The following is a 22,493-nucleotide window of genomic DNA, read 5'->3' as shown; positions in this document are numbered from 1 at the left end:
TGGGTGCAGTGTCCCAATTCAAGGAAAATTCTCCGCCAGGCCGAGGCGCAGAAAAAGTACCCCCAGAGATTGTTTCGAAAAGAGGGGTCTGTTTGGGCCAGGAAATGGTGGAATTGTGTCAGTATGGCCCAGAATCATCTCTGTAGATTCAGGGGCACCCATCTGGGGGCAAAGCAGACAAAAATGGGATTGAAAATTAGTCAGAAGAGCCCCAGGAAGGTGAGGGATGTCATTTGAAAAATGGCCGCTGGGAGGGCTTGGCAACATTCACTTTTTGGGGGGTGAGTTTGTTTTGGGCGGATAATTAAAAAATTCATTGGTTAACCTACTAAAAATTGAAAATCAAATGAAATCTGAAGGACCAAACAACACATTGATTTTTGTTTGAGAGGCCTCAGGGACTTCAGTTGCCTGCCATGGGGCTCCAAACTTGGTTGATTTTACACTATTTTCAATGGAGCTTGAATTAGTTCAGTGCACCCTATATTGCCAAGATGGCGGCGTCCTGGATGTCATGACGGTTGGATTGAAAAATCATTTCTCACGTTTGCGATAGTTACACCAGTGGTGAAAAGACCGGAACAAGCCAGGGATAGGAGTTTTATGAATTGTGAGACATGAGAAACATTTGATTGTTGGCAGCAACACTCCACTGGTAAATACCCATGCAATCATGTGGAAATTCTGAAAAACAATTAACTCTGTCACTGTTCATGCTGTTTTGCGTGTAATTTTCAAGAAATCAGCAGTGACCGAAGGACTTGATGGTTTCCGTGGGCCAACCCTAACCGAGCTTAACCCTAACGGAGGCCAACCCTAATGACGGCTAACCCTAACGGAGGCCAACCCTAATTATGAAGGGTAACCCTAACAGGGCCCTAACCAAGGGTGGGGGTACTTCCTCGATGGTCAAGTACAGCCCGCGCACCAACTGACCAAGCTGTGGATATATGCACAGGTGACTGAAAGTTCTCGAAACACTCTCCTTGGTGGTTTGTTCCACTCTTGTGTTGGAAGTGCCCTATTTTGGGCTCAGGTTTTCAACTCTTGGGCTGGAGCGTGTCAACAGGAATAAATTCTACGTAGAGCTTTCATGTCAAAGCATGGCTGAAGTTTCATAATTTTCTTGTATTTGATCTCTGCTGTTGCTAGTGTATGGCCAAAGCGGTAACCCTTCCTTGTCAGTAGGACATGCTAGTTGAAGCTATTCATGGGGAAAGGTGCAATTTTCAAATGCTGATTGCACATTCTTCTGTTTGCACTATAGTAGAAGTGTACATGTACAGTGTATGTATAGGCAGTTTGTGCACATTTGCTATTGGCTGACCTTGATGATTTACTCCCCATAGCACAGCCAGTGGACTTTTTTTTCCAATTTATTTTCAAAAATTGAGTTTTCTGGAACATTCTCAATCATTCAGCATTGTTTCTGTGTCAGACTGTGAAAAAGGGGTGTATATAAAGGGTGCAGTGTCCCAATTCAAGGAAAATTCTCCGCCAGGCCGAGGCGCAGAAAAAGTACCCCCAGAGATTGTTTCGAAAAGAGGGGTCTGTTTGGGCCAGGAAATGGTGGAATTGTGTCAGTATGGCCCAGAATCATCTCTGTAGATTCAGGGGCACCCATCTGGGGGCAAAGCAGACAAAAATGGGATTGAAAATTAGTCAGAAGAGCCCCAGGAAGGTGAGGGATGTCATTTGAAAAATGGCCGCTGGGAGGGCTTGGCAACATTCACTTTTTGGGGGGTGAGTTTGTTTTGGGCGGATAATTAAAAAATTCATTGGTTAACCTACTAAAAATTGAAAATCAAATGAAATCTGAAGGACCAAACAACACATTGATTTTTGTTTGAGAGGCCTCAGGGACTTCAGTTGCCTGCCATGGGGCTCCAAACTTGGTTGATTTTACACTATTTTCAATGGAGCTTGAATTAGTTCAGTGCACCCTTATGTCACCGATAGAGCGCCCTCTATTCACGCAGTGATTAGTCAGATACCCAAGTGGGTATTTTTTAAAGGATCCACTATTAGGTTGTACGTCTGGGCAATGTACAGTGGATAGGTGTGAACTGAATTACGGTACAGAGATAAAGTGTGTCATAAACTTCTTAAAAATGACCGAAGTAGTGGATTACGACAGCTTAAATGTACTTCTGAAGGTGAGCTTTGGGAAATAACCCTTTGTTGGATGTATTTCTAAGTTTGATTCCATCGACGTATAACAGAGTAATTGAAACTGCGGAAAGAATTAGGGCCTAGGCCTAGCATGGTTGGCGCGGCCGACATCACCCGTCACCTGACCGCCACCATGACCGCACGCGTACCGCGTATCATGGGTGATTTTGCTCAGTGGTCTGATGGTAGAAAGGCAGTTGGGGAAGAAAAGGGGGGAAATGTTTGCTCCTTTTTCCTTCCCACAATTGTCCAAAATCACTCATGCTAGATTAGCAATGAGGCTTACCAGCTTATCATACTCATTCATAGTCGCCTAGGCTCTAGGGAGACTCATAAATTTTTCAACTAGCCCTAGGCCTATTCAGTGTCAGGTCAACTCGCCCCCTGACCAACTCACCCCTTACCAACTCGCCCCCTGGCCAACTCGCTCCCTGACCGACTCGCCCCCTGGGAATGTCAAACAAGTATGGCCGGCCCAATGTGTAAAAAAAAACTGAATGGTTCTAACCAACGATGCGACAAGAACGACTCACGGACGGTGATGGATATTTGGACATCACCACTAATCACTTATTTATTCAAACGTCTTAGCGCTTCCCACGTTGACTGTCTGATTAGGTTTTTTGTACATCAGACATAACCTCAGGTTCAGCAACTTCAACCCTCTGTCCCATTAATATTTGGGTATGTGACTGAGGTCCGCAGAAGTGATGCAGATGGCCCATACACACGATAATACTGAATTAGTTTTACCAATATCTAAAAAATAATGTTTACCCCAAATTCCACAGAAAGTAAACATCCAGCAAACTTTAAACAGTATAACTTTCATAATTTTCAACTTTGAGTGCCCGCTACAAACCCCAGAACCTAAATTTACGGGCAGCAATCACCGATTCCATCTCCGTTCTTTTTTATTAAATGGTGAATGGGCTGGCCATACGTGCTTGGCAAACTTAGGGGGGCGAGTTGGCCAGGGGGGCGAGTTGGCAAGGAGCGAGTCGGCCAAGGGGCGAATTGGTCAGGGGGTGAGTTGGTAAGGGGCGAGTTGGCCAGGGGGAGAGTGGGTCAGGGGGCGAGTTGGCTAGGGGGCGATTTGGCAAGGAGCGAGTCGGCCAGGGGGCGAATCGGTCAGGGGGTGAGTTGGTAAGGGGCGAGTTGGCCAGGGGGAGAGTGGGTCAGGGGGCGAGTTGGCTAGGGGGCGATTTGGCAAGGAGCGAGTCGGCCAGGGGGCGAATCGGTCAGGGGGTGAGTTGGTAAGGGGCGAGTTGGCCAGGGGGCGAGTTGACCTACAGTCACCTGTTCTTTTCTGCATGTTCTGTTTTCTTTTTGACTTGATCTTGGAGAGCATGTCACAAGAAACATTTAGATATAGGCCCTAAGTTTGGATTCCACCTTGTCGGTGGTAATTTAATTTTATATGGGGCTTTCTCACAACTTGTAGTCTTGTCATCTGTCTTACAATGCTTCAGCACTGTTTCATTTTAAGTGATATTTATGCAAAAATTTCGGCAGGCTAGAGGTTATATGGCTTCCATTCCCAGCACATGTACATGTACTGACTGTGATGACTGATTGTGACATTTTGGAATCTCTACTCCAGGCGAGCTCCAAGGAATTGGTGTTGCGGCTGTGCAATCAGGCATTCCTTTACAGAGATCTGATCCAGCCACCGGCCGAGGTTGTGCACAAGGTCGCCGAGGGGCTGACTGCCAGTGAGGGTGAAGCTAGCAAGGTACTGAGCTGACCAGGGCTCGGATGTCTCACAGCTCCACGTCCACATCTGAAGCCATGCTTGTGTAGTCCCTTAGGGTTTCATCTTGTGTAGTTTTCTACTGGAACCTTCTTAAATTTGCCCAAATCTGCCATTTTACTGGGATCCAGTGGCACACTTTTGTACCTCAATCTTCAAAGGGACATTAAGCCCCGTGTACTGTAGAGCAGCCTTCATTTTGCTGGATTTTCCTCAATCCTACAAAATCATTTAGAAACCATGAAGGATATGGGAGGTTAAGGGTTAAACTTCCATCTTGTTCGTCTTTTCCATGTTCAACTTATCCAAGTTCATCTGTTCCTCTTATTTTGCTTCTTTGAAAATCAGTTGTTACGGTCCCTCGGTAATCTCATCCGGAATGTACTCTACATTGGCTGTACAGATGCTACCTCTGTCCAAGCTGTCTTCCCAAGTAAGTCTGACATACATGTGCCAGTGTAGTAAATGTGTTTTAATGGACATTGTATGCAGCAATTTTCTTTTATCTGTAATACTTAGTAGAGTTGTTCTACTTCTTATACCATCCACACTGTGGGTCCAAAGTGATCACTTCTCATATAGGTTTTCACCTGGGGTTGGAAGACTACTTGATGTGTCAATCCAAAGAGGTCCTTAGTAAAACTTGCAGTAAAGGATCTATATTGAAAACATTGCTTTTGACATGAAATCGGGCTAGAGGATTTGGTGAAATTTAAGCACAGTATGTTGACCTCACAAAATTTGTTGGACAAATAAAATCCTCTGGAACTTGTTCTATTTCAGTTAAATACTTCTTGCAAGATCAGAATATGGCCCTTGGAGTATTTGCCAAGAATTTACATTGCTTTAAGGACCTTCTAGTACTGAGCCAATGTGTGGTCTCTGCAGTACACATGTTTGTATAGGGAGAAACAAGGGGTCTGTGCTGTGGGCAAGATGGAAAATTTGGCAAGATTTGTACTTAGGCTGTAGGCTACTCAAAGTTAAGACTGCAACTAATTATGGAAACTTAAATAAGCTTAACAAAAGTACAGAGATATCCAGTAAGTGAATATTTCCCCTAACGTGTGTCACATGTTTACAAGAAGGAACAGATGTCTGGGACCTGATCTAATCAAGTGAAAACTTTGCTGAAGAAACTCTTGCTCAATTTCTCTTTGAGCATTCCTAGTTTGTTCAAAGTTACAATCAGCTTTTGAGAGTTCACTTTCTGATGTATTGTGGCTTCCTGTCAAAGATCTGGTGAAGATATTAATTTTCCCCACATCTGCATCCAGGTGACTTCCACAAGAATCTGAAGGACCTCCTCACCAGAATCTTTGCCGAAAATTTGTGAGTGAAAATTAAATTTGTCACCCAAAAACTCCATCGGGTTTGGACTCTCCAGTCCTCTTTCTCCTGAAGATGAGACAAGTCCTACAGACCCATCCAGCCACCAGAATTAGAAGCCATCGATTCCACATTTGGGTACAGGGGCCCAATTTCACAAGGCTGCTTACCGCAAGGGAAATATCAGCGCTTACCATAGCATGAAATTCTGTGCTTATCGCGAACATATTCATGGGTTAGCGAGGATATTTGGCTTGTGAGCATGCATACATCCCTTAACTAAGGATTCTGTGCTTAAAGGGTTAGTGCAGAATTTTTCTGCTTGCGCGGTTAGTGCAGAATGGAGATTGTAAGCGCAGAATTCTACGGTAAGCAGCACCATGAAATTTGGCCCTGGTGGCACGCTCATCTTCACTGCCCTTGAGACTGTTAGGGTGTTGTAACTTGTCAAAATGCATGTGAGCGTGATGCAATTGCACTGCCACATAAATGACATTTACATGAATCAATCTGTTGTTTTGGTATGTTTGTTTTGTTCATTGCCCGCATGTTTGACCAAAAAGGTCATTTGTTGGATGACTTACTGAATTTGGCTGTCTTTTTGGAATGATACAGTATATTTCTTTATCTGCAGGACAACATGGAGAAACAGATCTGTCAATAGCCAAAGTGAGTTTCCCATCATTTAGTGAGTTCTACTTTCTGTGATATATATTGGCTTATCACACACCTTTGGATCATGAAACCAGGATATCCCAGGTTGTGTCACATCCTACTGTCAGATCCTGGACATTGGATGTCACGGGTTGTGTCACATACCCCCAGATCCTGAACTCAAGATATCCCAGGTTGTTTCACACACCTTCAGGCCCTGCCACCAGGCTATCCCAGGTTGTGTCACACACTGTCAAATCCTGCACACGGGATGTCACAGGTTGTGTCACATACCCCCAGATCCTGAACTCAAGATATCCGGGGTTGGGTCATACACTTTCAGATCCTGCATTCAGGATATCTCAGATTGTGCCACGTACCCTCAGATCCCACCCCCAGGATTTGTTAGGTTGTGTCACACACTTTCAGATTCTGCACCCAGGATATCCCTGGTATACTAACACCTTCACAGCCGTCACAGGTTGGGCACACTCTCTCAGGTCCTGCACCTGTAGCATCCCAGGTTGTGCCTCTCACCTGCAGGTCCTTTACCCAGCATATCCCAGATCGTGCCACATACCCTCAGATCCTGCACCCAGGATATGCCAGGCTGTGCCACACACCTTCAAAACCAGCACCCAGGATATCCCAGGCTGTGCCTCACAGCTGCAGGTCCTGCACCCAGGATATCCCAGGCTGTGCCTCACAGCTGCAGGTCCTGCACCCAGGATATCCCAGGCTGTGCCTCGCAGCTGAAGGTCCTGCACCCAGGATATCCCAGGTTGTGCCTCACAGCTGCAGGTCCGGCATGCAGGATATCCCAGGTTGTGCCTCACAGCTGCAGGTCCTGCACCCAGGATATCCCAGGCTGTGCCTCACAGCTGTAGGTCCTGCACCCAGGATATCCCAGGTTGTGCCGCACACCCTCAGATCCTGCACCCAGGACAGCCCAGGTTTTGCCAGACACCTTGAGGTCCTTCATCCAGGATATCCCAGGTTGTGTCACACACCTTTAAGTCCTGACTTAGGATTTTCCATATTGTGCCACACATGCTCAGATTCCACACCAAGATATCTCTGGCCATATTATACCTTCACAGCCTTCACAGGTCGTGGCACACACTTCAAGGTCCTGCGCCCGGGATATCCAAAGTTAACTTGTTCCACACACCTTCAGATCCTGCAACCAGTATATCCCAGGTTGTGCCACTTATGTTCAGATTCTGCACCCAGTTTATCCCTTGTCAGATCATACCTTACCAGCCTTGGTCTGTTTGTGCTTGAATGCAAGGCAGGCCGGATTTATATTGGGAAGGTAGCATCAGAATACTAAAGGACATAGCAATCAATGAAATCCCATTACATGTCCTTAGAGAATATAGTCAGGTCTGCAGTCTATCGTGGCGTGCTCGGGCTAATGGCTTCTGTACCTAAACAGTGACCATAGTTTCCGGCATGGATTCGGTTGACTAGTCTCTGTGCGATGTTTTTGTCTGTCCCAGTATCCTTGCCGCGTCTTGTGGATTTTGACTGGAGGGTTGACATCAAGACATCCTCAGACACACTGGCCAGGATGTCTGTGCCCACATGTGTACTTCAACTCAAGGTCAGCATTTACACATCATGCACATCATGCTGAGAAGTCTGCAGAAGATTGATGTAATTTTTGGTGTGCTGACACTACGACGAAGGAATCAGACATGGTGGCTCACAGAACAAACCTGGGCTGGTTTGACTTTGCCTTATTGAAATACCAAATCAGCTTATTGCAGTAAGGGTCTTAGTCACGAATCTATCAAAACCCTACAAAATTTGGAGGGGGCATGATTTCTTGCAAACTTGCAAGCTTCAGTATCGACACAGATAATTTGTGGCTCATTTTGTGAGATGCATCTGAGAGAAAAACAAGGTCCGGCCCCACCATAAAAGGTTTGGACATGTTTAGGCAGAAAGTCTGAATTTCGAATTAAATTGTGATTTTTTTTCGGTGCACAAAGTGGCATATTCAAGAAAAGACCACAAGGAATAAGCTATTTGCAAGTTCAATTTGAATAAAATCTGGTACACTGAGTTATCTGTTGCACATAAACGTAACAATTTGAATTCCCCAGACTGAAGACACTGTTACTATACCTTGTGATTTGGGGCAAGCTTTTGCATAGCGACCACCATCTCTGGAATGGACTGGTTCCTTTGTCTCCTTCTTATCTATTAAAAAGTGTGTTGGTGTATGTGCAAGGCGCCTCTTATTTAACTAAGAAAAAGTTTGCCCCGAATCACGAGGTATAGCAACAGTGTTTTACGATGGAGAATTCAAAGTGTTATGTTCACATGAATTTAAGGAACCCAGTGTACCAGATTTTATTCAAATTTAAGTCGCAAAAGGATTATTGAAGCCCATGTTTTACTAACAAAAAAGCTGATTGTGTCGGCAATAGAATGCTGATCATAAGTCTAATAAAACCAAAGTTGCAAAATCAGGCTTCTCTTTCTTCACTTCACGGGCATGGAATGGAAAATTCAGAAACGGTGCCCAGTCTCTTGTGACGCTTGGAGTTTATTTTTGACCTTCCAGTTGGATGTGTGGTTTGTCCGATGTGATGATTGACTTCTTCCATTTACAGGTTCAGGAGAATCCAACAAGAGTTGACACAGCTCCAGAAACATCCACTATGAACGTGGAGCTCAGCAAGGAGACACTAGACACCATGCTGGACGGCTTAGGGAAAATCCGCGACCAGTTAAACTCGGTCGCGCAGAAATGACGAGGAGTCTTTACAAGTCATTTTATGAAAGTATCCATAAAAGTAAATGCAATCTAGCCTTTAAATCCTCGACAAAGAATGCTTTTGTCACAGCTCATTTGAATAGCTTGTGAATTGGCTTAAGACAGAATGACTTTGTGATGGACTTGTGATGGAATTACAGGGACTTGTGATGGACTTGAACACAACATTGGGGAAACCTCTGCTCGTTGTTATTGTGTGCAGGTTCTGTACACAAAGAATCGTAGAAGAAATGTAACTTTTACCATGCCTCTTTCTTCAACATTTCTGCTGAAATAAAGGCCGAGATAACATTGCTTTTGTGCGTGATTTTTCCTCTTGCAAACACGTTGGAGAGCACACCGTCTCGTTGAATCACCATTTGGGATTATCTGAATGCACTGACGTCATCTTACCATTTGCGGAAATCTGACAATTCTACTGAAAGTGCACGACCTTGATTTATTTGGGTTGATACAATTTTGGACATACTTGATTAACAGGCAGTCTTTGGTATCACTGGTCAAATTATGAGGTAGTGACAGGTCGAATCACAAGCCAACTTTCAAGTCAAATCAGAAGCCAGCGATGAGCCAATTCACAGCCCGCACAATAGGATGAACAGTAACCACGGGAAGCCCTTGACATATTTTATTGGGATAGCGTTTGTCTTCAGAATGGATGATTTGTGATGGCTGAGACCATCATAAGACAAGACACACTGTCACGGGTAAGTAACTCAAAATACCATCACAGGGCTGTTTAAGAGGTTGAACAATGGCAGAGAAATGCTTTTGGTAGAGATTAATCAAATATCTTCTGACTTGAATCCAGACCGGAGGTCTTGTGAGGTTCTTATGATGGTCTTTTGGAGCCTTGTGGTGGTCTTAAGAGGTCTCGACTACAACACTGTCGATGACTAACTCTAGGAATTCACTAAATACCAAGTCATCGGTTTCTTTTTTGGGGCCAACTGTAGCTGTTCCAGTGTGGCGGTCTCGGCGGTCCCCCTGAGTAGCTGGACATTAAACGGACGACTTCCCCGTTGTGCGCAGAGATGGCATGACGTATTTTACCATATAATGTGGTAAGGGGGACCGCTGAGACTGGGAGACAGCTTAGACCGTCACACCGGGTAGCACTTGGGTTGGTTTTTCTACAGAAGATAAGGAGTTTGGAAATGTCGACTTAAAAAGCTGGGACAACCTCAAGCTTCCATCGCTCTGTAAATTTCTCCCCAGCATTGAAAACTGTATTTCGATCCCACGTTGTTAGTGGTAATGGCTGAAATACTTTATTCGTGGCCAAATTACAAAAATTAAAATTCATCTGCAATAAACTGTGCACTTTTGGGTCCACCAAAGCTTGTAAAACGGGGCGATTAAAATTTGTGACCTCCAATTCCATTCTGCATTCCGCGTATAGATATTTCGATGGTAACAGGATGCACATCTAATAGGAATGGATTTTCGTTGTCCAATTTAAAATAAATTGAATGACAAATTCTTAGGTTTCTACTGTGGTATATTTAATGATTAATAACGAACCAGTAAGCCAAATCGAAGCAAAAATACCTTTAATGTTTGTACATATTTGAATCATCAACATCAGACTTGAAAAGTAGATTTGATTTTGGCAGTGTATATTCCAAGTACCTTTCACAGAAAGTGGTGTCAGAATTTGAAACCGCAGTATACCATGGACCCTGGTTATTAGAGGCCTTGTCCAAAAGTTACGGCTTGGCTGGAAACAACACAAGTACCCGCTGGAGCCACTATTACTGGCAGCTGCAGCCACTTCTCATACACCTTAGTGTTGTTGCTAGCCACAGCCGATTGATTTGATATGGCCTGTCATTGCTCAGTTGCCCCTTATGAAATTTGAGAGATGTAAAGATTGCACCACTGACACCGACGTACATCAAAGGTCAGAGTGGTGATATACATGTATTAATCTTTTATACAACTTCTTAGCTCCGTAGAATTATGTTAAGTGGAATTTCAAGGCAACACATTTAAGCAAAGGAATACTTGATATCACTTTTAAAAAATTATATATATTCTTCGTGGATGATTGTTTCATCCGTTTGGTTTTCCAAGATCGATCGTCAAATCTCTCTTTAGTCTAACTTTATAAAGCGAATCAAGAACTATTGGTTCAACAAAATCAAAGAATATATTTTCACAATGTTAGATATATTTGTGCATTTTCAAAGCAAGGCTAGTCTTATGAAAACCCAGCACCAACAAGCAGTGTCAACAGTCGTTAGAAATTTGTAATAAAAGTTACATTTAATGTATTAAGGCGACCAAATCTCCCTTGCCAATTTGTTCTGTGAACACGATGTTTGTTCAATAAATGCTGTTTGGCGCACTATAGATGCATCCTCAGAGAATGTTTGAGAGATTACATCTGCGCGTTAGAGTGGTGCAAATTCCACGGTGAATCATCTCAATTTCGCCATGTGAGTGAGCATTAATCATTCACTCCACTTCAACCTGTCGGGAGCGTGTACGTGTACATCGAAAGTTCCGCAGTTGCAAAATGAGAGGTTTTCTTTTTTGGGGGGGGGGCCTTTTGTTCCTTGCTGACAGTTTCCGTTGACATCAGCAGAGGGGCCCAAATTGAGTTGACAAGGGCCAGATAGCAGCCGAACGGAATCTTTTTAACTTAGAAAAAAATGTTTGTTCTGTCATGCTTCATTCATGTCACCACTCAGTAGCATTTGCGTCATCACTTGTGCGGTTTCTGACAAAAGCGCTGGAGCACTAACTTTTTGGGCCTCTGGGGTTATTTCACAAAGTCTCTCCATCTTGGATTAATAAGTCCAGGATCAATTCGCTTAGCCATGGTCCAATTAGATCAGCCAATACAAAACTGACTTGGCAGTCACATAAAGTCATAAAGCCCAACCTGGTGAGTCTATGAAATCAGTTGGCCATGATCCATCTTGCTCGACTAATTTACAACTGTTTGATGTGACTCAATAATCTTGACCGGTCTAACTGGCTTGGTAGAAATGTCGCCCGGCACGCTTGGCAAAACTTCAGACACGTCAAAACTCTGCGGACTCGGCTTAAGTTTAAATGGCTCAGAAAAAAAATCAGCTTCGTCGTGCAGATCGACTGACATAGCCGTGCGCTGACCAGTTTCGCATACAGGTTTAAGTCCCAAATGGTCCGACTGGAATGAAAGGTTCCAACTTCTCTGTTCATGGACTGTAAAACAAAAGTAATGATAGCGTCCAAGGCAAATTTTCAAGAAGCCACTCCAGCCACATCTCTCAGTCCAGAAATGGGTTGTTTGAATTCTTCTTCGGAGGAGGATCTTCATCAAAGCTTATAGTGACTGTAGGTGTGGTAGGGCGTTGTCCAAGCGTCAACGGCTCAAAAGCAATCGGAATAGACTCCACAGAGAGGGCCTCGGTGCCTTGGTTACTGGTCTCCGGCACCTCTCCAGGACTGCTGTCGTCTTTCTTGTCGTCGGCTTTGCTCTCCTGGTCCTTGTTCTTCCGCGCCTCCCACTTCCTCACCAGGAACGACTTCCCCGTCCGGTCCCGGTCCCCGCTTCCACCGCGGGTGACGTCCCCGTCTTCCTTGGTCGCCTTCCTCATTAAGCTCTCGGACGACTTGCTCTTGGCTTTGCCCATCTTGTCCTCTCCGTCTTCCTCTTGGGCCAGCGAGTCCGGTTCCAGCAGGCTGTTCTCCTCCGCCTCCTCGTAGTGCCAGCTCCGCCTCCTGAGGGACTTGGGCATTGCCGGGAGGGGCAGCTTGTTGGCCACGTTATGCAGGCCGGAGGAGAGGCCCTTGCCCGCTCTCTTGATGTTGTCCAGGTTGGAGCTGGCCGACAGCCTCAGCTCAGCCGAGATGCGACGCACGCGGGTCTGCATGGGCGACCTCAGGGAACCCGAAACCAGGCCTATACCGGATAGCGTTAAAAAATTGATGTTGAAAATTTAAATGCTGAAAAAAAAATGAAAAATGAAAACGACTGGTGTTAGAATGAACTTGCAATCTCCGAATCCAGAATACTACATGCACAATGCAGTTTTGCACAATGCTTTGATCAAAGGGTGCTAGTCAGCCTAAACCCATAGCATTGGCATCGACATTCAGCAAAGCTAGAGACACCGGTAAAGGGCTCGATAGCAATGCCGCGTGCTCCAAGATCGCAGGGTCAAATTCCAATCCAGCCCAGTTCTTCCACTAAACAAAATGTTAATCATAAGTGAGCCTACTCAGTGCCTCCACCGTAGTTTATCCGACGATCGCAGAGTATTTTAGCGCAGCTGTCATAAGTACAGGTAGGCCTATGCTTTCCTCTGTCTGCCATGGCCTGCCTCTCACCGTGTTCCCACTCTTCTTTCTGTATCCATCCCGTTTTCACCCTTCGTCTTACTGTATCGTCTTTCCCCGGGTGCATCCGGCCCTCATCTGAATACCAATCCCCCCATATCCGGTGGATCATCCATCATGTACGCATGCATGAGTGAGAAATCCCCATTAGCGGCACTTCAAACCGCCGGTCACGTTTTTTTTCCCCCAGGCAGGGGATCCCTTCTTCTTTTAGCCACACACGACTGCCTCTCCTCAGGGGTTAATGTTGGGAGATGAGCGGAAATCAAAGAAACAAATAGTTTGAACGACTGTTTTAACAATGGCATCTATAACAGCTGTCTGTTTGGTTGTTTATTCCCACCTGTTTGTTTCCCTTTTCTGGTAGCTTTTACTAAACGTCTGCCAAGCATTATGACCTGTGCTGTTCATCTGGGACCGCGTCCACAGCACAAATCACAGTTGACATAAAGCGCACCGCCATCCAGCCTTACAAGGCAAGCTACGAATACGGGCGTTTCACAATAGTGTGCCTCCAAGCGTTTGCAACGCGTGGGCCAATCACAATGCAAGAAAGCTGTCGACCCAATGCGCATTTGGAAATGGTCGACAAATTTCGCTCGTTGTGATTGGCCAACGTGTTGCAAACTCTTGGAGGCGCACTATTGTGAATCGCCCGCGTTGTGTGTAGCGGTATATCAGGCACGCGTGTCCAGAAACACTTGAAACGTCTGTGTCGTGTCTATCTCTGTAAAGTCCGGAGATGGTATTTTGCTGGATGGATTTCAAAAGAAGAGAGAAAAACGACTGTCGGATTCTTATTGTGAGGGCTCGGGACATTGTTTTTGTCACATGTTACGCGCGTGTCAGAAAGATCAGCTTCTTGGAAGTGATACCATAGTCTGGGATTAGCGACTGCTTTCAGTTCGTTGGTAAATTGGCCTTGTTTTGCTGTGTTCCAAGGCGGGAGTGTTGTCATTCCCGCACCTTGTTTGATTAATTGAACACACACTCCATCACTGAAAAGAAGTCTGTCGCTGCCACCCGGCAGCCCTTCTGGCGAACGCTTTGAAAGAAAACGCAAAAATAATGTTTTCGTCCTTGGCAACCGGGATCTTAAGTGCGTCAGTTGTTTGACGACGTGTTGGATTTCTTTGTTGTTAAAGATTTTTGGGGGGGGGTTGAAGTCTATTACCGTCGTCTTCGTGGCTATTACTCTGCTTGACGTCACCGGCCTTTTTGACGTCACCTCCTACTCGTGAGTCTCTGTGCAGGTCCCCGTTGCTGCTGTCTCCTGCGTCGTTATCCTGAGTGAGTGCAAGATGGGAAAACAGCTGAAATGGGGATAAATGACAAAAAGGGAGGGGTGTTGCAAGGATGTTTATAATGGACCAAGAGCACAGTTAAGGCCTTCGCCAATTTACGAATGAAACTAGTCCCACAGGGCGGCCTATAGAGGGTTTGCGTGGCAGCCATCTTGCAGGCCAGTCCTTTTGTTCCCGTTATATATAATTATGTCTAATCTCATACGAAATACTGTGAAGGAAATGCAAAGTCTTCTGGGTAGTACATGGCACATGCGCACTTCCACTAAGACCACCGGTCGCACAAAATTTCTCCAATCCAAGCTCAGAAAAATTAGCTTTTTTGTATGTATAGGGTCGTGGGGGTTGGCGATAGCACTGTAAAATGGATCGAGAAAGAGTGGTTGACGTGTTTGGCGCGGAAATCAAGCAAATGAAAAAAAAATTCCCTCTGGAGATTTCCAGCGGGGAAAGGTGTTCACGAAGCGGGGCAGCTGTAATGAAATTCACGTTAGGGTCTTGTTATTTCGTAATTGGAGTCTGTATCAGTGTAGACTGAACGAGAGATATACATGTGCTGCACGTATTCGATTTCTGGTCAAAGTTGTCACAGTAGTAAAATTAATTTTACCCACATCAAGTATTTAAGGCTTATTGAAATGTCCCGCGGGTGATACCTGTTTCACACTTTACCACTTTATGACTTTGCTTTTCAATTTGATACTCCCCCAACGTAAAATAAAATTGGGGACGTCAGCAAATGGCATCTTTCAAATTGTCTCCAGTCCTTGCCTCATAAATTTGTGTTTAACGACCTGCCTGATGGCGCACCAAAGCCAAACTAACGACATGTCAGTGATTCACGCTCCGCTAAATCTTGACATTTTAGTCAGTGGTCACGGCTTGGAAAAGTGGAGGGTTGAATGAGCAGGGATTTCACCGGAAAGTCCTCTTCTCGTGCCAATGGGAGAGCGTTGCCGCGGTAACGCAAATTGGGAACTAGCAAGGGAGGAGAGGTTGTTGAAACGGTCAGTTAAAAAGTCAACGCATTCGGACGACCAAGAGTGGATTTAACGGGAGCGCATTTCCTCTGAGACGGCTCGCTCGTGTGTCCGTGGTTACCGGACGGCCCTCCTACGGCTTTTGGCGCAGAACACTCGTTCCGCGGAATCTGATAATCTTGCAGCCGTCTCTTGGTGATAACGTCCAACCAATGCATTAAAGCCTCAACGAAAACTGGCCCGAGGCGACGAATACGGTGTCCCGGATGGGGCACGCACGCTGCAATCGAGAATCTTTGTCACAACCCTGCAAATTCCACTCACAGATGCACGCGATAATTCACAATTTTTTTCGCTATGCAGTGATTTTCCGGTTTGTGTAAGGCATATTCATTTTTGTCCCTTGATTAAACGAATGTCTTCCGCCAGTTGTTAGCATCAAAGCTAACTGCGATGAGAGCAGTGTGAACTAGCACCTTCTAAATTTTTTTTAATGTCAGTGGTGTCCCGTAGCAGCTGTGGCTACATGTCTCGAGTAGAATGGCAGTGCAATAGAACAATTGTAACGGGGCACCAGTCTGAATTCGATTCTCCCTCCATCTGGAGGAAAGCATTACACTTGGGCCCAAATAAATGGGGGGCGATATCACATTCCACAATTTGCTGATTGCGTAGAGTCTCGTTCTCTGACAGCACATCCTGCGAGAGTTCGACGTTCATTTTTAGCAACACGTCTGCTCGTGATGGTCCAGCAATTTGCAACGATGGTTCGTGCATCTGATGACCAGGCGCAGAGTTAAGTTTCCAGTACCACTTTTATTAAGTAGAGAATATGGATACATGAGACTGAGACATGTAAGGGATCGTCTAAAACTACCACTGACTTCGCTTCGGGCGGAGACTCGTGGAGAAACCTTGTGGGCGGGTATCTCAGTAAGGGGGGGGGCATTATCTGGCACAATTCCTGCGACATTACCAAGGATTCAAACCGAAATTGCTTCGGTATTGCTTCGGTTGATTTCATTCGCTTAATTCGTTCGGGGTTTTGTGTACTTCAATGTATTATGCACTAATTAATTCTGTTACTTCTTGCCCAATATTAGCTCAATAATAATAATTTTTTTAGACTGGCGGGGTATTCTGCGGGTGTTTCATAATAGTGCGCCTCCAAGAGTTTGCAACACGTTGGCCAATCACAATGCGCGAAATTTGTCGACCCAAGCGCGTTTGGAAAGGGTCGACAAATTTCGCGCGTTGTGATTGGCCAACACGTTGCAAACTCTTGGAACTTACAAGGGAACTAAGAAAAGGTCTTGGTTGCTACAATGCACAGTGACTGGATCAGTCTGTACGCCCAACTGCGCACCGGGAAAGGTGGCGCCAACCACGTTCTCAGACGGGAACCCACAGGTTCATGCACATTTTTCTTCGTTTTTCAAATCCTGCGAGAAGAACAATTAATTAACTGAACGCAGGACCCTCGGCACCATACTTTTTCACGGTGGCCCACTAAAGCTAGAAATTGGCAGCCAAGCCAGGTGTTATACAATCACACTGTTGTAACAATGGTATGAGAATAGACCGATTGCGCCAGCTAAGTCTCGTATCAAACATCTACAAACATAGCGTCCTCCCACAGCAAAGTGCATCATAAGTGTCATTTATCGAAAATAAGGGTGACTGTCGGTAAAGTACTCGGATTACTGATATACTGAGCACTATACCGAAATTGGCATTATATTTGGTGAACAACATTTATGACACACTTTGCTATGGGAGGACGCCATACATGTTGATGTTTCATACCCATTTCAGGTCGCCCAACGCTCCGACACAGCTTAAATGAGAATGATGCATGAAATGAAAAGATTATTTTATTCCATAAGCCCCCCAGAATGCAATATTCGTATAGACCTGTAACATATGACCTAATGCTATTTCTCAGGATGGATTTTTGTGTTGAGGAGATTCTAATTTAATTTAGGATTTTTGCTCTGATTCTGATTTTTTTTCACAGGCTTTCGGGGGCAACACTGAGTATACAGTGTTAAAATACACGTCGGGCAGGGCAAAAAATTTCCAAAATTAAATGTGACGTATCGCTTTGTTTACATAGTTGGATAGGACGCAATCCATCAAGCCCCCCGTAAAAGGGCACGCGCGCATGACACATACGACACGTACATGTAAACAAAGTGTGACGTCATTATGTTTTACTTGTCTAACTTTGCCGCGCCCCAAACACGTACTGTCACATTTTTTGACAATATTTGCAATCGTAAACATATCGCGGTGGCTCGAGAGGTCGGAGGTGTTGGACTCAAAATCAAATGGGGTCTCCCCGAGCAGGTTCAAATCCTGCCCGCACTTTATATAAAAATGTGCCGACATTTAAACAAGTTGTCGATTCTCCTGGGCAAAAAACATTCATCAGTGAAAGTGTCGCTATCCGGTTCGTAACCCACGCCCACTGCGCATGCACCGCACATTGAGTTGCAGGCAATGATCGCCATTAACGTGAACCATGGAACCGGACTTCAGCGATCGTCCAATGGGAGCCTGGAAATCGTGGCGCGTCCGCCTTTGTGACGAAATCCCTTACGAACCGGATTCTCGCAGTTGGATAAAATGCATCAAAATAATGAACAGGCTATTCCATCCTGTAAGTCCCCCACGGAATCCAATATCAGCATTTATTCTCTTAGAAACATGTTTGCTCAGTGCCTTCAGTGTAAATACTGCGCGTCAATCACTTCTGGCCTGCTCTCTTTATCGCCTACGCACAGCTGTGAACATTACACACTGCTGTGTACATGTAGTTACTGTAAGAATAGCATTATCCTGCAGAATGGTAGAAAAATACCTCAAAACACTGACCACTCTTTGAAACTTGTATACAAACCATGACAGTAATTGTCGCCAGAGTAAAATAAGGCAGCAGATGAATCACAGAGAAGAATTCAAGATGTAGAATTTATATCTGAGGGGAATTTTACACTATAAAGCGAAATGGTGTGTCTGTATCAGTTGGGGACATACGTGAGTTTTTTCCGTGCAGCGAACAGATAGTTGTCACAAGGTCCCCTCTTCTTACATGCACTTCACCAAAATGTCGTTCAATTGTGTCTAGTGTTGTGCCCAGATCGTGATTCGGGGCAAGCTTTTGCATAGCAACCACCATCTCCGGAATGGACTGGTTCCTTTGTGCCATTCTTATCCATTGAAAATTGTTTGTTGGTGCAAGGCGTCTCATATGTAACTAAGAAAAAGCTTGCCCCGAATCATGACGTATAGCAACAGTGTCTTTAGTATACAGATTTCAAATCGTTAAGTTCACGTAGATTAAAAGAACTCGGTGTACCAGATTTTATTCAAATTTAACTCACAAAAGGCAGGAACTGTTTCGAGACGCAAAATCCCTTCTTTCATACTGTAACTAGGTGGCGTGCTGCTTTTTTCTTTGCCTTGCAATGTAGTGACAATAATGTGTCAACTTCTGGACACAAAATGGATTGAATTTGCTATCTCTCGAATGCATAATGTTCGTTGTACACTGCGACATACACCCCTCTCTGTCCATATCAGACATGTAATTCACATCTTACAAGGCCCTAGTTCCAAGTCAGAAGACACCCAAGTTGCCCATTTCATGTCTGTGATATATTACAAGGGTAATCAAGTTGCGCCCGCCGTTTACCATTAACAAGGCAGACCGGTTTATCTGCCCACATCCATTTTGCTCGCCATCCATTTTACTAACTTGACTTTCCCCTCAACAATCTTCACGATCGCAAGTCGGCGCGGCAGACGTGACTTTGCTTCGCAACGATGCCATGCACGGAAGAAGTTTGATCCCATCTTTTCCAATCCTAGTGAGGAGAAGTGTAATGCTAATGTGAAGTTTTTATAATGCATGCACGTATACCTACGATCTTGCAACCTTATTCTTTCATTATTTTTAATTAACATGTCTGTAACATTGTTCAACTATTAAACTGGGCTATAGCGTCCTAGCTTGTAATTAAAACGTAGGAAACACATGTTTGGTATTTTTGCCCCGAGAGGGCAGATGGAAATATCACGTAGAGTTCATAGCCAGACACGTTGATGTACTATTATGTACTCCATATTAGCGAACAGGTCGTGAGCGGCATTATTGCTTTAGTCTGAATTTCAGACATGCTGGACTGAGTTAACAAGGTGAATATTATACCTCTTTGGGAAGAAACTTTAACACATTATATTCGCTATATCACGACAACCTGTATATTCAAAGTAAACATGTTCATGTACGAAAGTTCATTTTTATTTGACCTTCAATTTGCAATTCATTCCTTCGACACAATGGTTGAACCGCTGGGTACCTGCATAATCTCCCATGCGTACCGCACAATATCAACTATACACATGCGAAAAACCTGAAACTATAGCAAGCCAACATCTTTTGGGCCCAATTGTAATTATGTGTAATCTCATGTTGTTTTTGTTATCGACACTTGATGGATAAAAAGTGGTTTGTTTCAAGCAAAGTTGATTTGGAGCTTGCAAAAAAACTTTCGAGTTCTAGAGTCAATAACCAGAACCAGATACTATTTTTAGTTGGGTACTCGATCGTATAGCCGTGGTTGTTATGGTCCGTACGCTTTCAAAGCTGGTATATGCAACATTTAGAAAATGATAGAATTTTTGGATTACTCAGTATCTGAATTATATCCATGATTCAACATGCAATAAGCCATTTGCGAGTTAAATTTGAATAAAATCTGGTACACTGAGTTCTTTAAATTGACGTGAACATAACAACTTGAATTTTCTTAAACCATTGTTGCTATAGTGACTTTGGGGCAAGCTTTTGCTTAGTTACATAAGAGACGCCTTGCAACAATACACTGTTCTCAATGGATAGGCCCAGGAACGGCACAACGGAATTAACCAGTCCATTCCAGAGATGGTGGTCGCTATGCAAAAGCTTTTCCCGAATCACGTGGTAGAGCAACAGTGTCTTTAGTCTGGGGAATTCAAATTTTTACGTTTCTATGCAATCAGATAACACAGTATACCAGATTTTGCGTACTCCCTATACTTACTATAATATTCAAGTGACAAAAATACAGATAAAGGTGAAACCTCAGGTTTATAATTTGTTAAGCTATTACCATGTGTGGTAGGGGAATTCATAATTACAAGATCACTATCCACCGATATCGTAATTAACAAAGAAAACTGTCATTATTTGCACAATTATGACGTCCATGACACAACCGCTATCTAAAAATACATTGAAGTTGTAACATTTACCGTTTAACATTGGCCGTGTCAATATTGTAAAACTGACATCTGGCTTTTTGGGTTGAGAATTGTGTACCGAGCAGGTTGAAGTGTAAAGGTTGCAAACCTTCTTGTGAATATTTTTCAAGCATTTAGCAAAGGTTTGAATACTCGTACATTTTCAACATACAGTTTAATATTGTATTTTCATTCAGTTACAATATACACCCTTTCATGCAGGTCTTGCAACCTGGATATCTCAGGCATATGTACTTGCATTGAGTGTATAGTTTTCCACGTGCAGAATGGTGATGTGTTTTGTTTCTCCTCAAATCTAAACTTTTCTCTGCCATGGCTTCATCCCAAGCTCCTTAAGTCAGTTTCAAACGCAAATCAACAGTTCTAAATTTTGGTCTTTCAGCGGCTATTTAGTGTTTCGTGAAAATAGAGTCTTCGAAAATTACTGCTTTCCGTTTTTAACCAACCCCCCCCCTAAAAATAGAATTCAACCGCAGCAGGTTAACAGACGCCACCACCACGAACGTGTGGTTATCTGTGTCACTGTAATTATCAGCGTTTTATCAGCAAATTTATATCATTAGCTCAACTGTTGCTTTATAGTACATGAACATGTACTACCTTGAAAATAGAAGACTCGCATTTGTGTTGTCATGGCGTCCAATGTAGCATATGCCCTGTCTGGCTTTTGGTTGAAGTGTTTAAATTGAGCGTCAATGAACAAAAAAGATCATTGATACATGCAGTGTTTTGTGAAACGCAAGGCCTTTACAGAAAATATCAAAGAATAAGAATTGTATGATTTATTGTTTTCGCACATCACGCAGAGCCTATACATGCAGGAAAAAAATGCACATAGGCCTGTTTGAGCGCGCTGTAGAATTGGAGGAAATAGTGAAACCGCCAGAGTTAGGTTAAATATGATGATTTGTCTGTAGGGGATAGGAAAGAAAGCAAATAACGGGAAAAGGAAATGTAGACTGGAAAAAATAATTTCAAATTCAGGAAGGAGAAGAAAGGATTCGTATGGGCTAGACTTCACATCATTAGGAACTTTTACTAGATTTTTTTGAATGGAAGCATTAATTGTCGATAAAGAGAGGATAAAAATGAAGTCTGATGTGAAACAGCATACAAAAATGAGAAAGCACTCTACTCTTTTGAATGACATGCAGGACGGAAATCATTCTAGGTGTTAAGCTCGGATGATACTAGATACGACTGTGAGCTTAAACTCGAATCGGGCGATTCTTACCTTTTCTGGTGTTGCTTCGAAAGGATTGGATAGAAGGGTCGGAGCGTACGTGCTCGACATCATCGCAAAGGCAGAAGGCACCTCGTCTAAAATCACTCCGAAATCCCGGTCATAATCCCACGATGAGAAAGGAAATCCAGAGATGGCTTTACCACATGCGCGCGCCAAAGATGCAGATTCCGTAGGCCTACTGCGTTCTAATGATGACGTACCCTGCGCGCCGACTATAGTGGACGATCCATTGTAATGATAAAGCCGAAAACAGAATTGAAAAAATAAGTTAATTTAATCGGCAGCCGTGCAAAGTGTTCATTTCGTATTCAGAATATTCCTCTGTGAGAGCTACGCAGAGGGAATGATTTCAGTGTTGCAGCTGCTGCAAATTCCATAATAACCAGACCTTAGTACTCTCGGGCGAACCACAGTCACGCGACTAGCGACATCTGTTTGGATGGGACAGGCTCAAAATAGCATTCGATCGTGGAAAACGTCCCGGGCGTACCTGGCTCCCGGTTTTTCCTCGCTTGTGGGGCAACAGGACCCCAGGAGAACCAGTCAAGTCAGCTTGATCGATGATGACCCTATACTAGAAAGAGTATGGATCATTTAAACATCCTTGGATCTAGGTTTTCACTATCGC

General features: G+C 44.1%; 2 protein-coding genes across 4 annotated transcripts; one reads left to right on the top strand and one right to left on the bottom strand.

Annotated features, from left to right (window-relative positions):
- Positions 1-2,043: 2,043 nt before the first annotated feature.
- commd9 (COMM domain containing 9) lies at positions 2,044-10,986 on the top strand. Its single transcript, XM_022227154.2, has 7 exons — positions 2,044-2,156; positions 3,776-3,907; positions 4,274-4,358; positions 5,203-5,257; positions 5,889-5,923; positions 7,411-7,514; positions 8,533-10,986. Exons 1-7 carry the CDS (start codon positions 2,112-2,114, stop codon positions 8,671-8,673), a joined length of 597 nt encoding a protein of 198 aa, XP_022082846.1. The 5' UTR covers positions 2,044-2,111; the 3' UTR covers positions 8,674-10,986.
- On the bottom strand, positions 10,177-22,493 carry LOC110975051 (uncharacterized). 3 transcript variants are annotated; one of them, XM_022227149.2, is made up of 3 exons: positions 21,854-22,493; positions 14,203-14,341; positions 10,177-12,591 (listed from the first exon to the last, which is right to left on the bottom strand). In XM_022227149.2, exons 1-3 carry the CDS (start codon positions 21,914-21,916, stop codon positions 11,957-11,959), a joined length of 837 nt encoding a protein of 278 aa, XP_022082841.1. In that variant the 5' UTR covers positions 21,917-22,493; the 3' UTR covers positions 10,177-11,956. The 3 variants fall into 3 exon arrangements, with proteins under 3 accessions (XP_022082841.1, XP_022082844.1, XP_022082845.2); XM_022227152.2 differs by having other exon boundaries at positions 14,203-14,314; positions 21,854-22,487; XM_022227153.2 differs by lacking the exons at positions 14,203-14,341; positions 21,854-22,493 and adding an exon at positions 13,020-14,182.

This window comes from Acanthaster planci, linkage group LG20 (genome assembly GCF_054643075.1).
Source record: "Acanthaster planci isolate LZ-2023a linkage group LG20, COTS_SCS, whole genome shotgun sequence".
Lineage (NCBI taxonomy): Eukaryota > Metazoa > Echinodermata > Asteroidea > Valvatida > Acanthasteridae > Acanthaster > Acanthaster planci.
The sequence above is the reverse complement of the archived record's forward strand: the minus strand, read 5'-3'. Positions and strand labels throughout refer to the sequence as shown.

Coding starts and splice junctions, on each gene's coding strand:
- commd9 (XM_022227154.2), top strand. CDS start 2,112: ATGACCGAAGTAGTGGATTACGACAGCTTAAATGTACTTCTGAAG. Junction 2,157..3,775: donor GCTTAAATGTACTTCTGAAG/GTGAGCTTTGGG, acceptor TCTCTACTCCAG/GCGAGCTCCAAGGAATTGGT. Junction 5,258..5,888: donor AGAATCTTTGCCGAAAATTT/GTGAGTGAAAAT, acceptor CTTTATCTGCAG/GACAACATGGAGAAACAGAT.
- LOC110975051 (XM_022227149.2), bottom strand. CDS start 21,916: ATGATGTCGAGCACGTACGCTCCGACCCTTCTATCCAATCCTTTCGAA. Junction 14,342..21,853: donor TCGAAGCAACACCAGAAAAG/GTAAGAATCGCC, acceptor TCCCCATTTCAG/CTGTTTTCCCATCTTGCACT. Junction 12,592..14,202: donor TAATAGCCACGAAGACGACG/GTAATAGACTTC, acceptor TATCCGGTATAG/GCCTGGTTTCGGGTTCCCTG.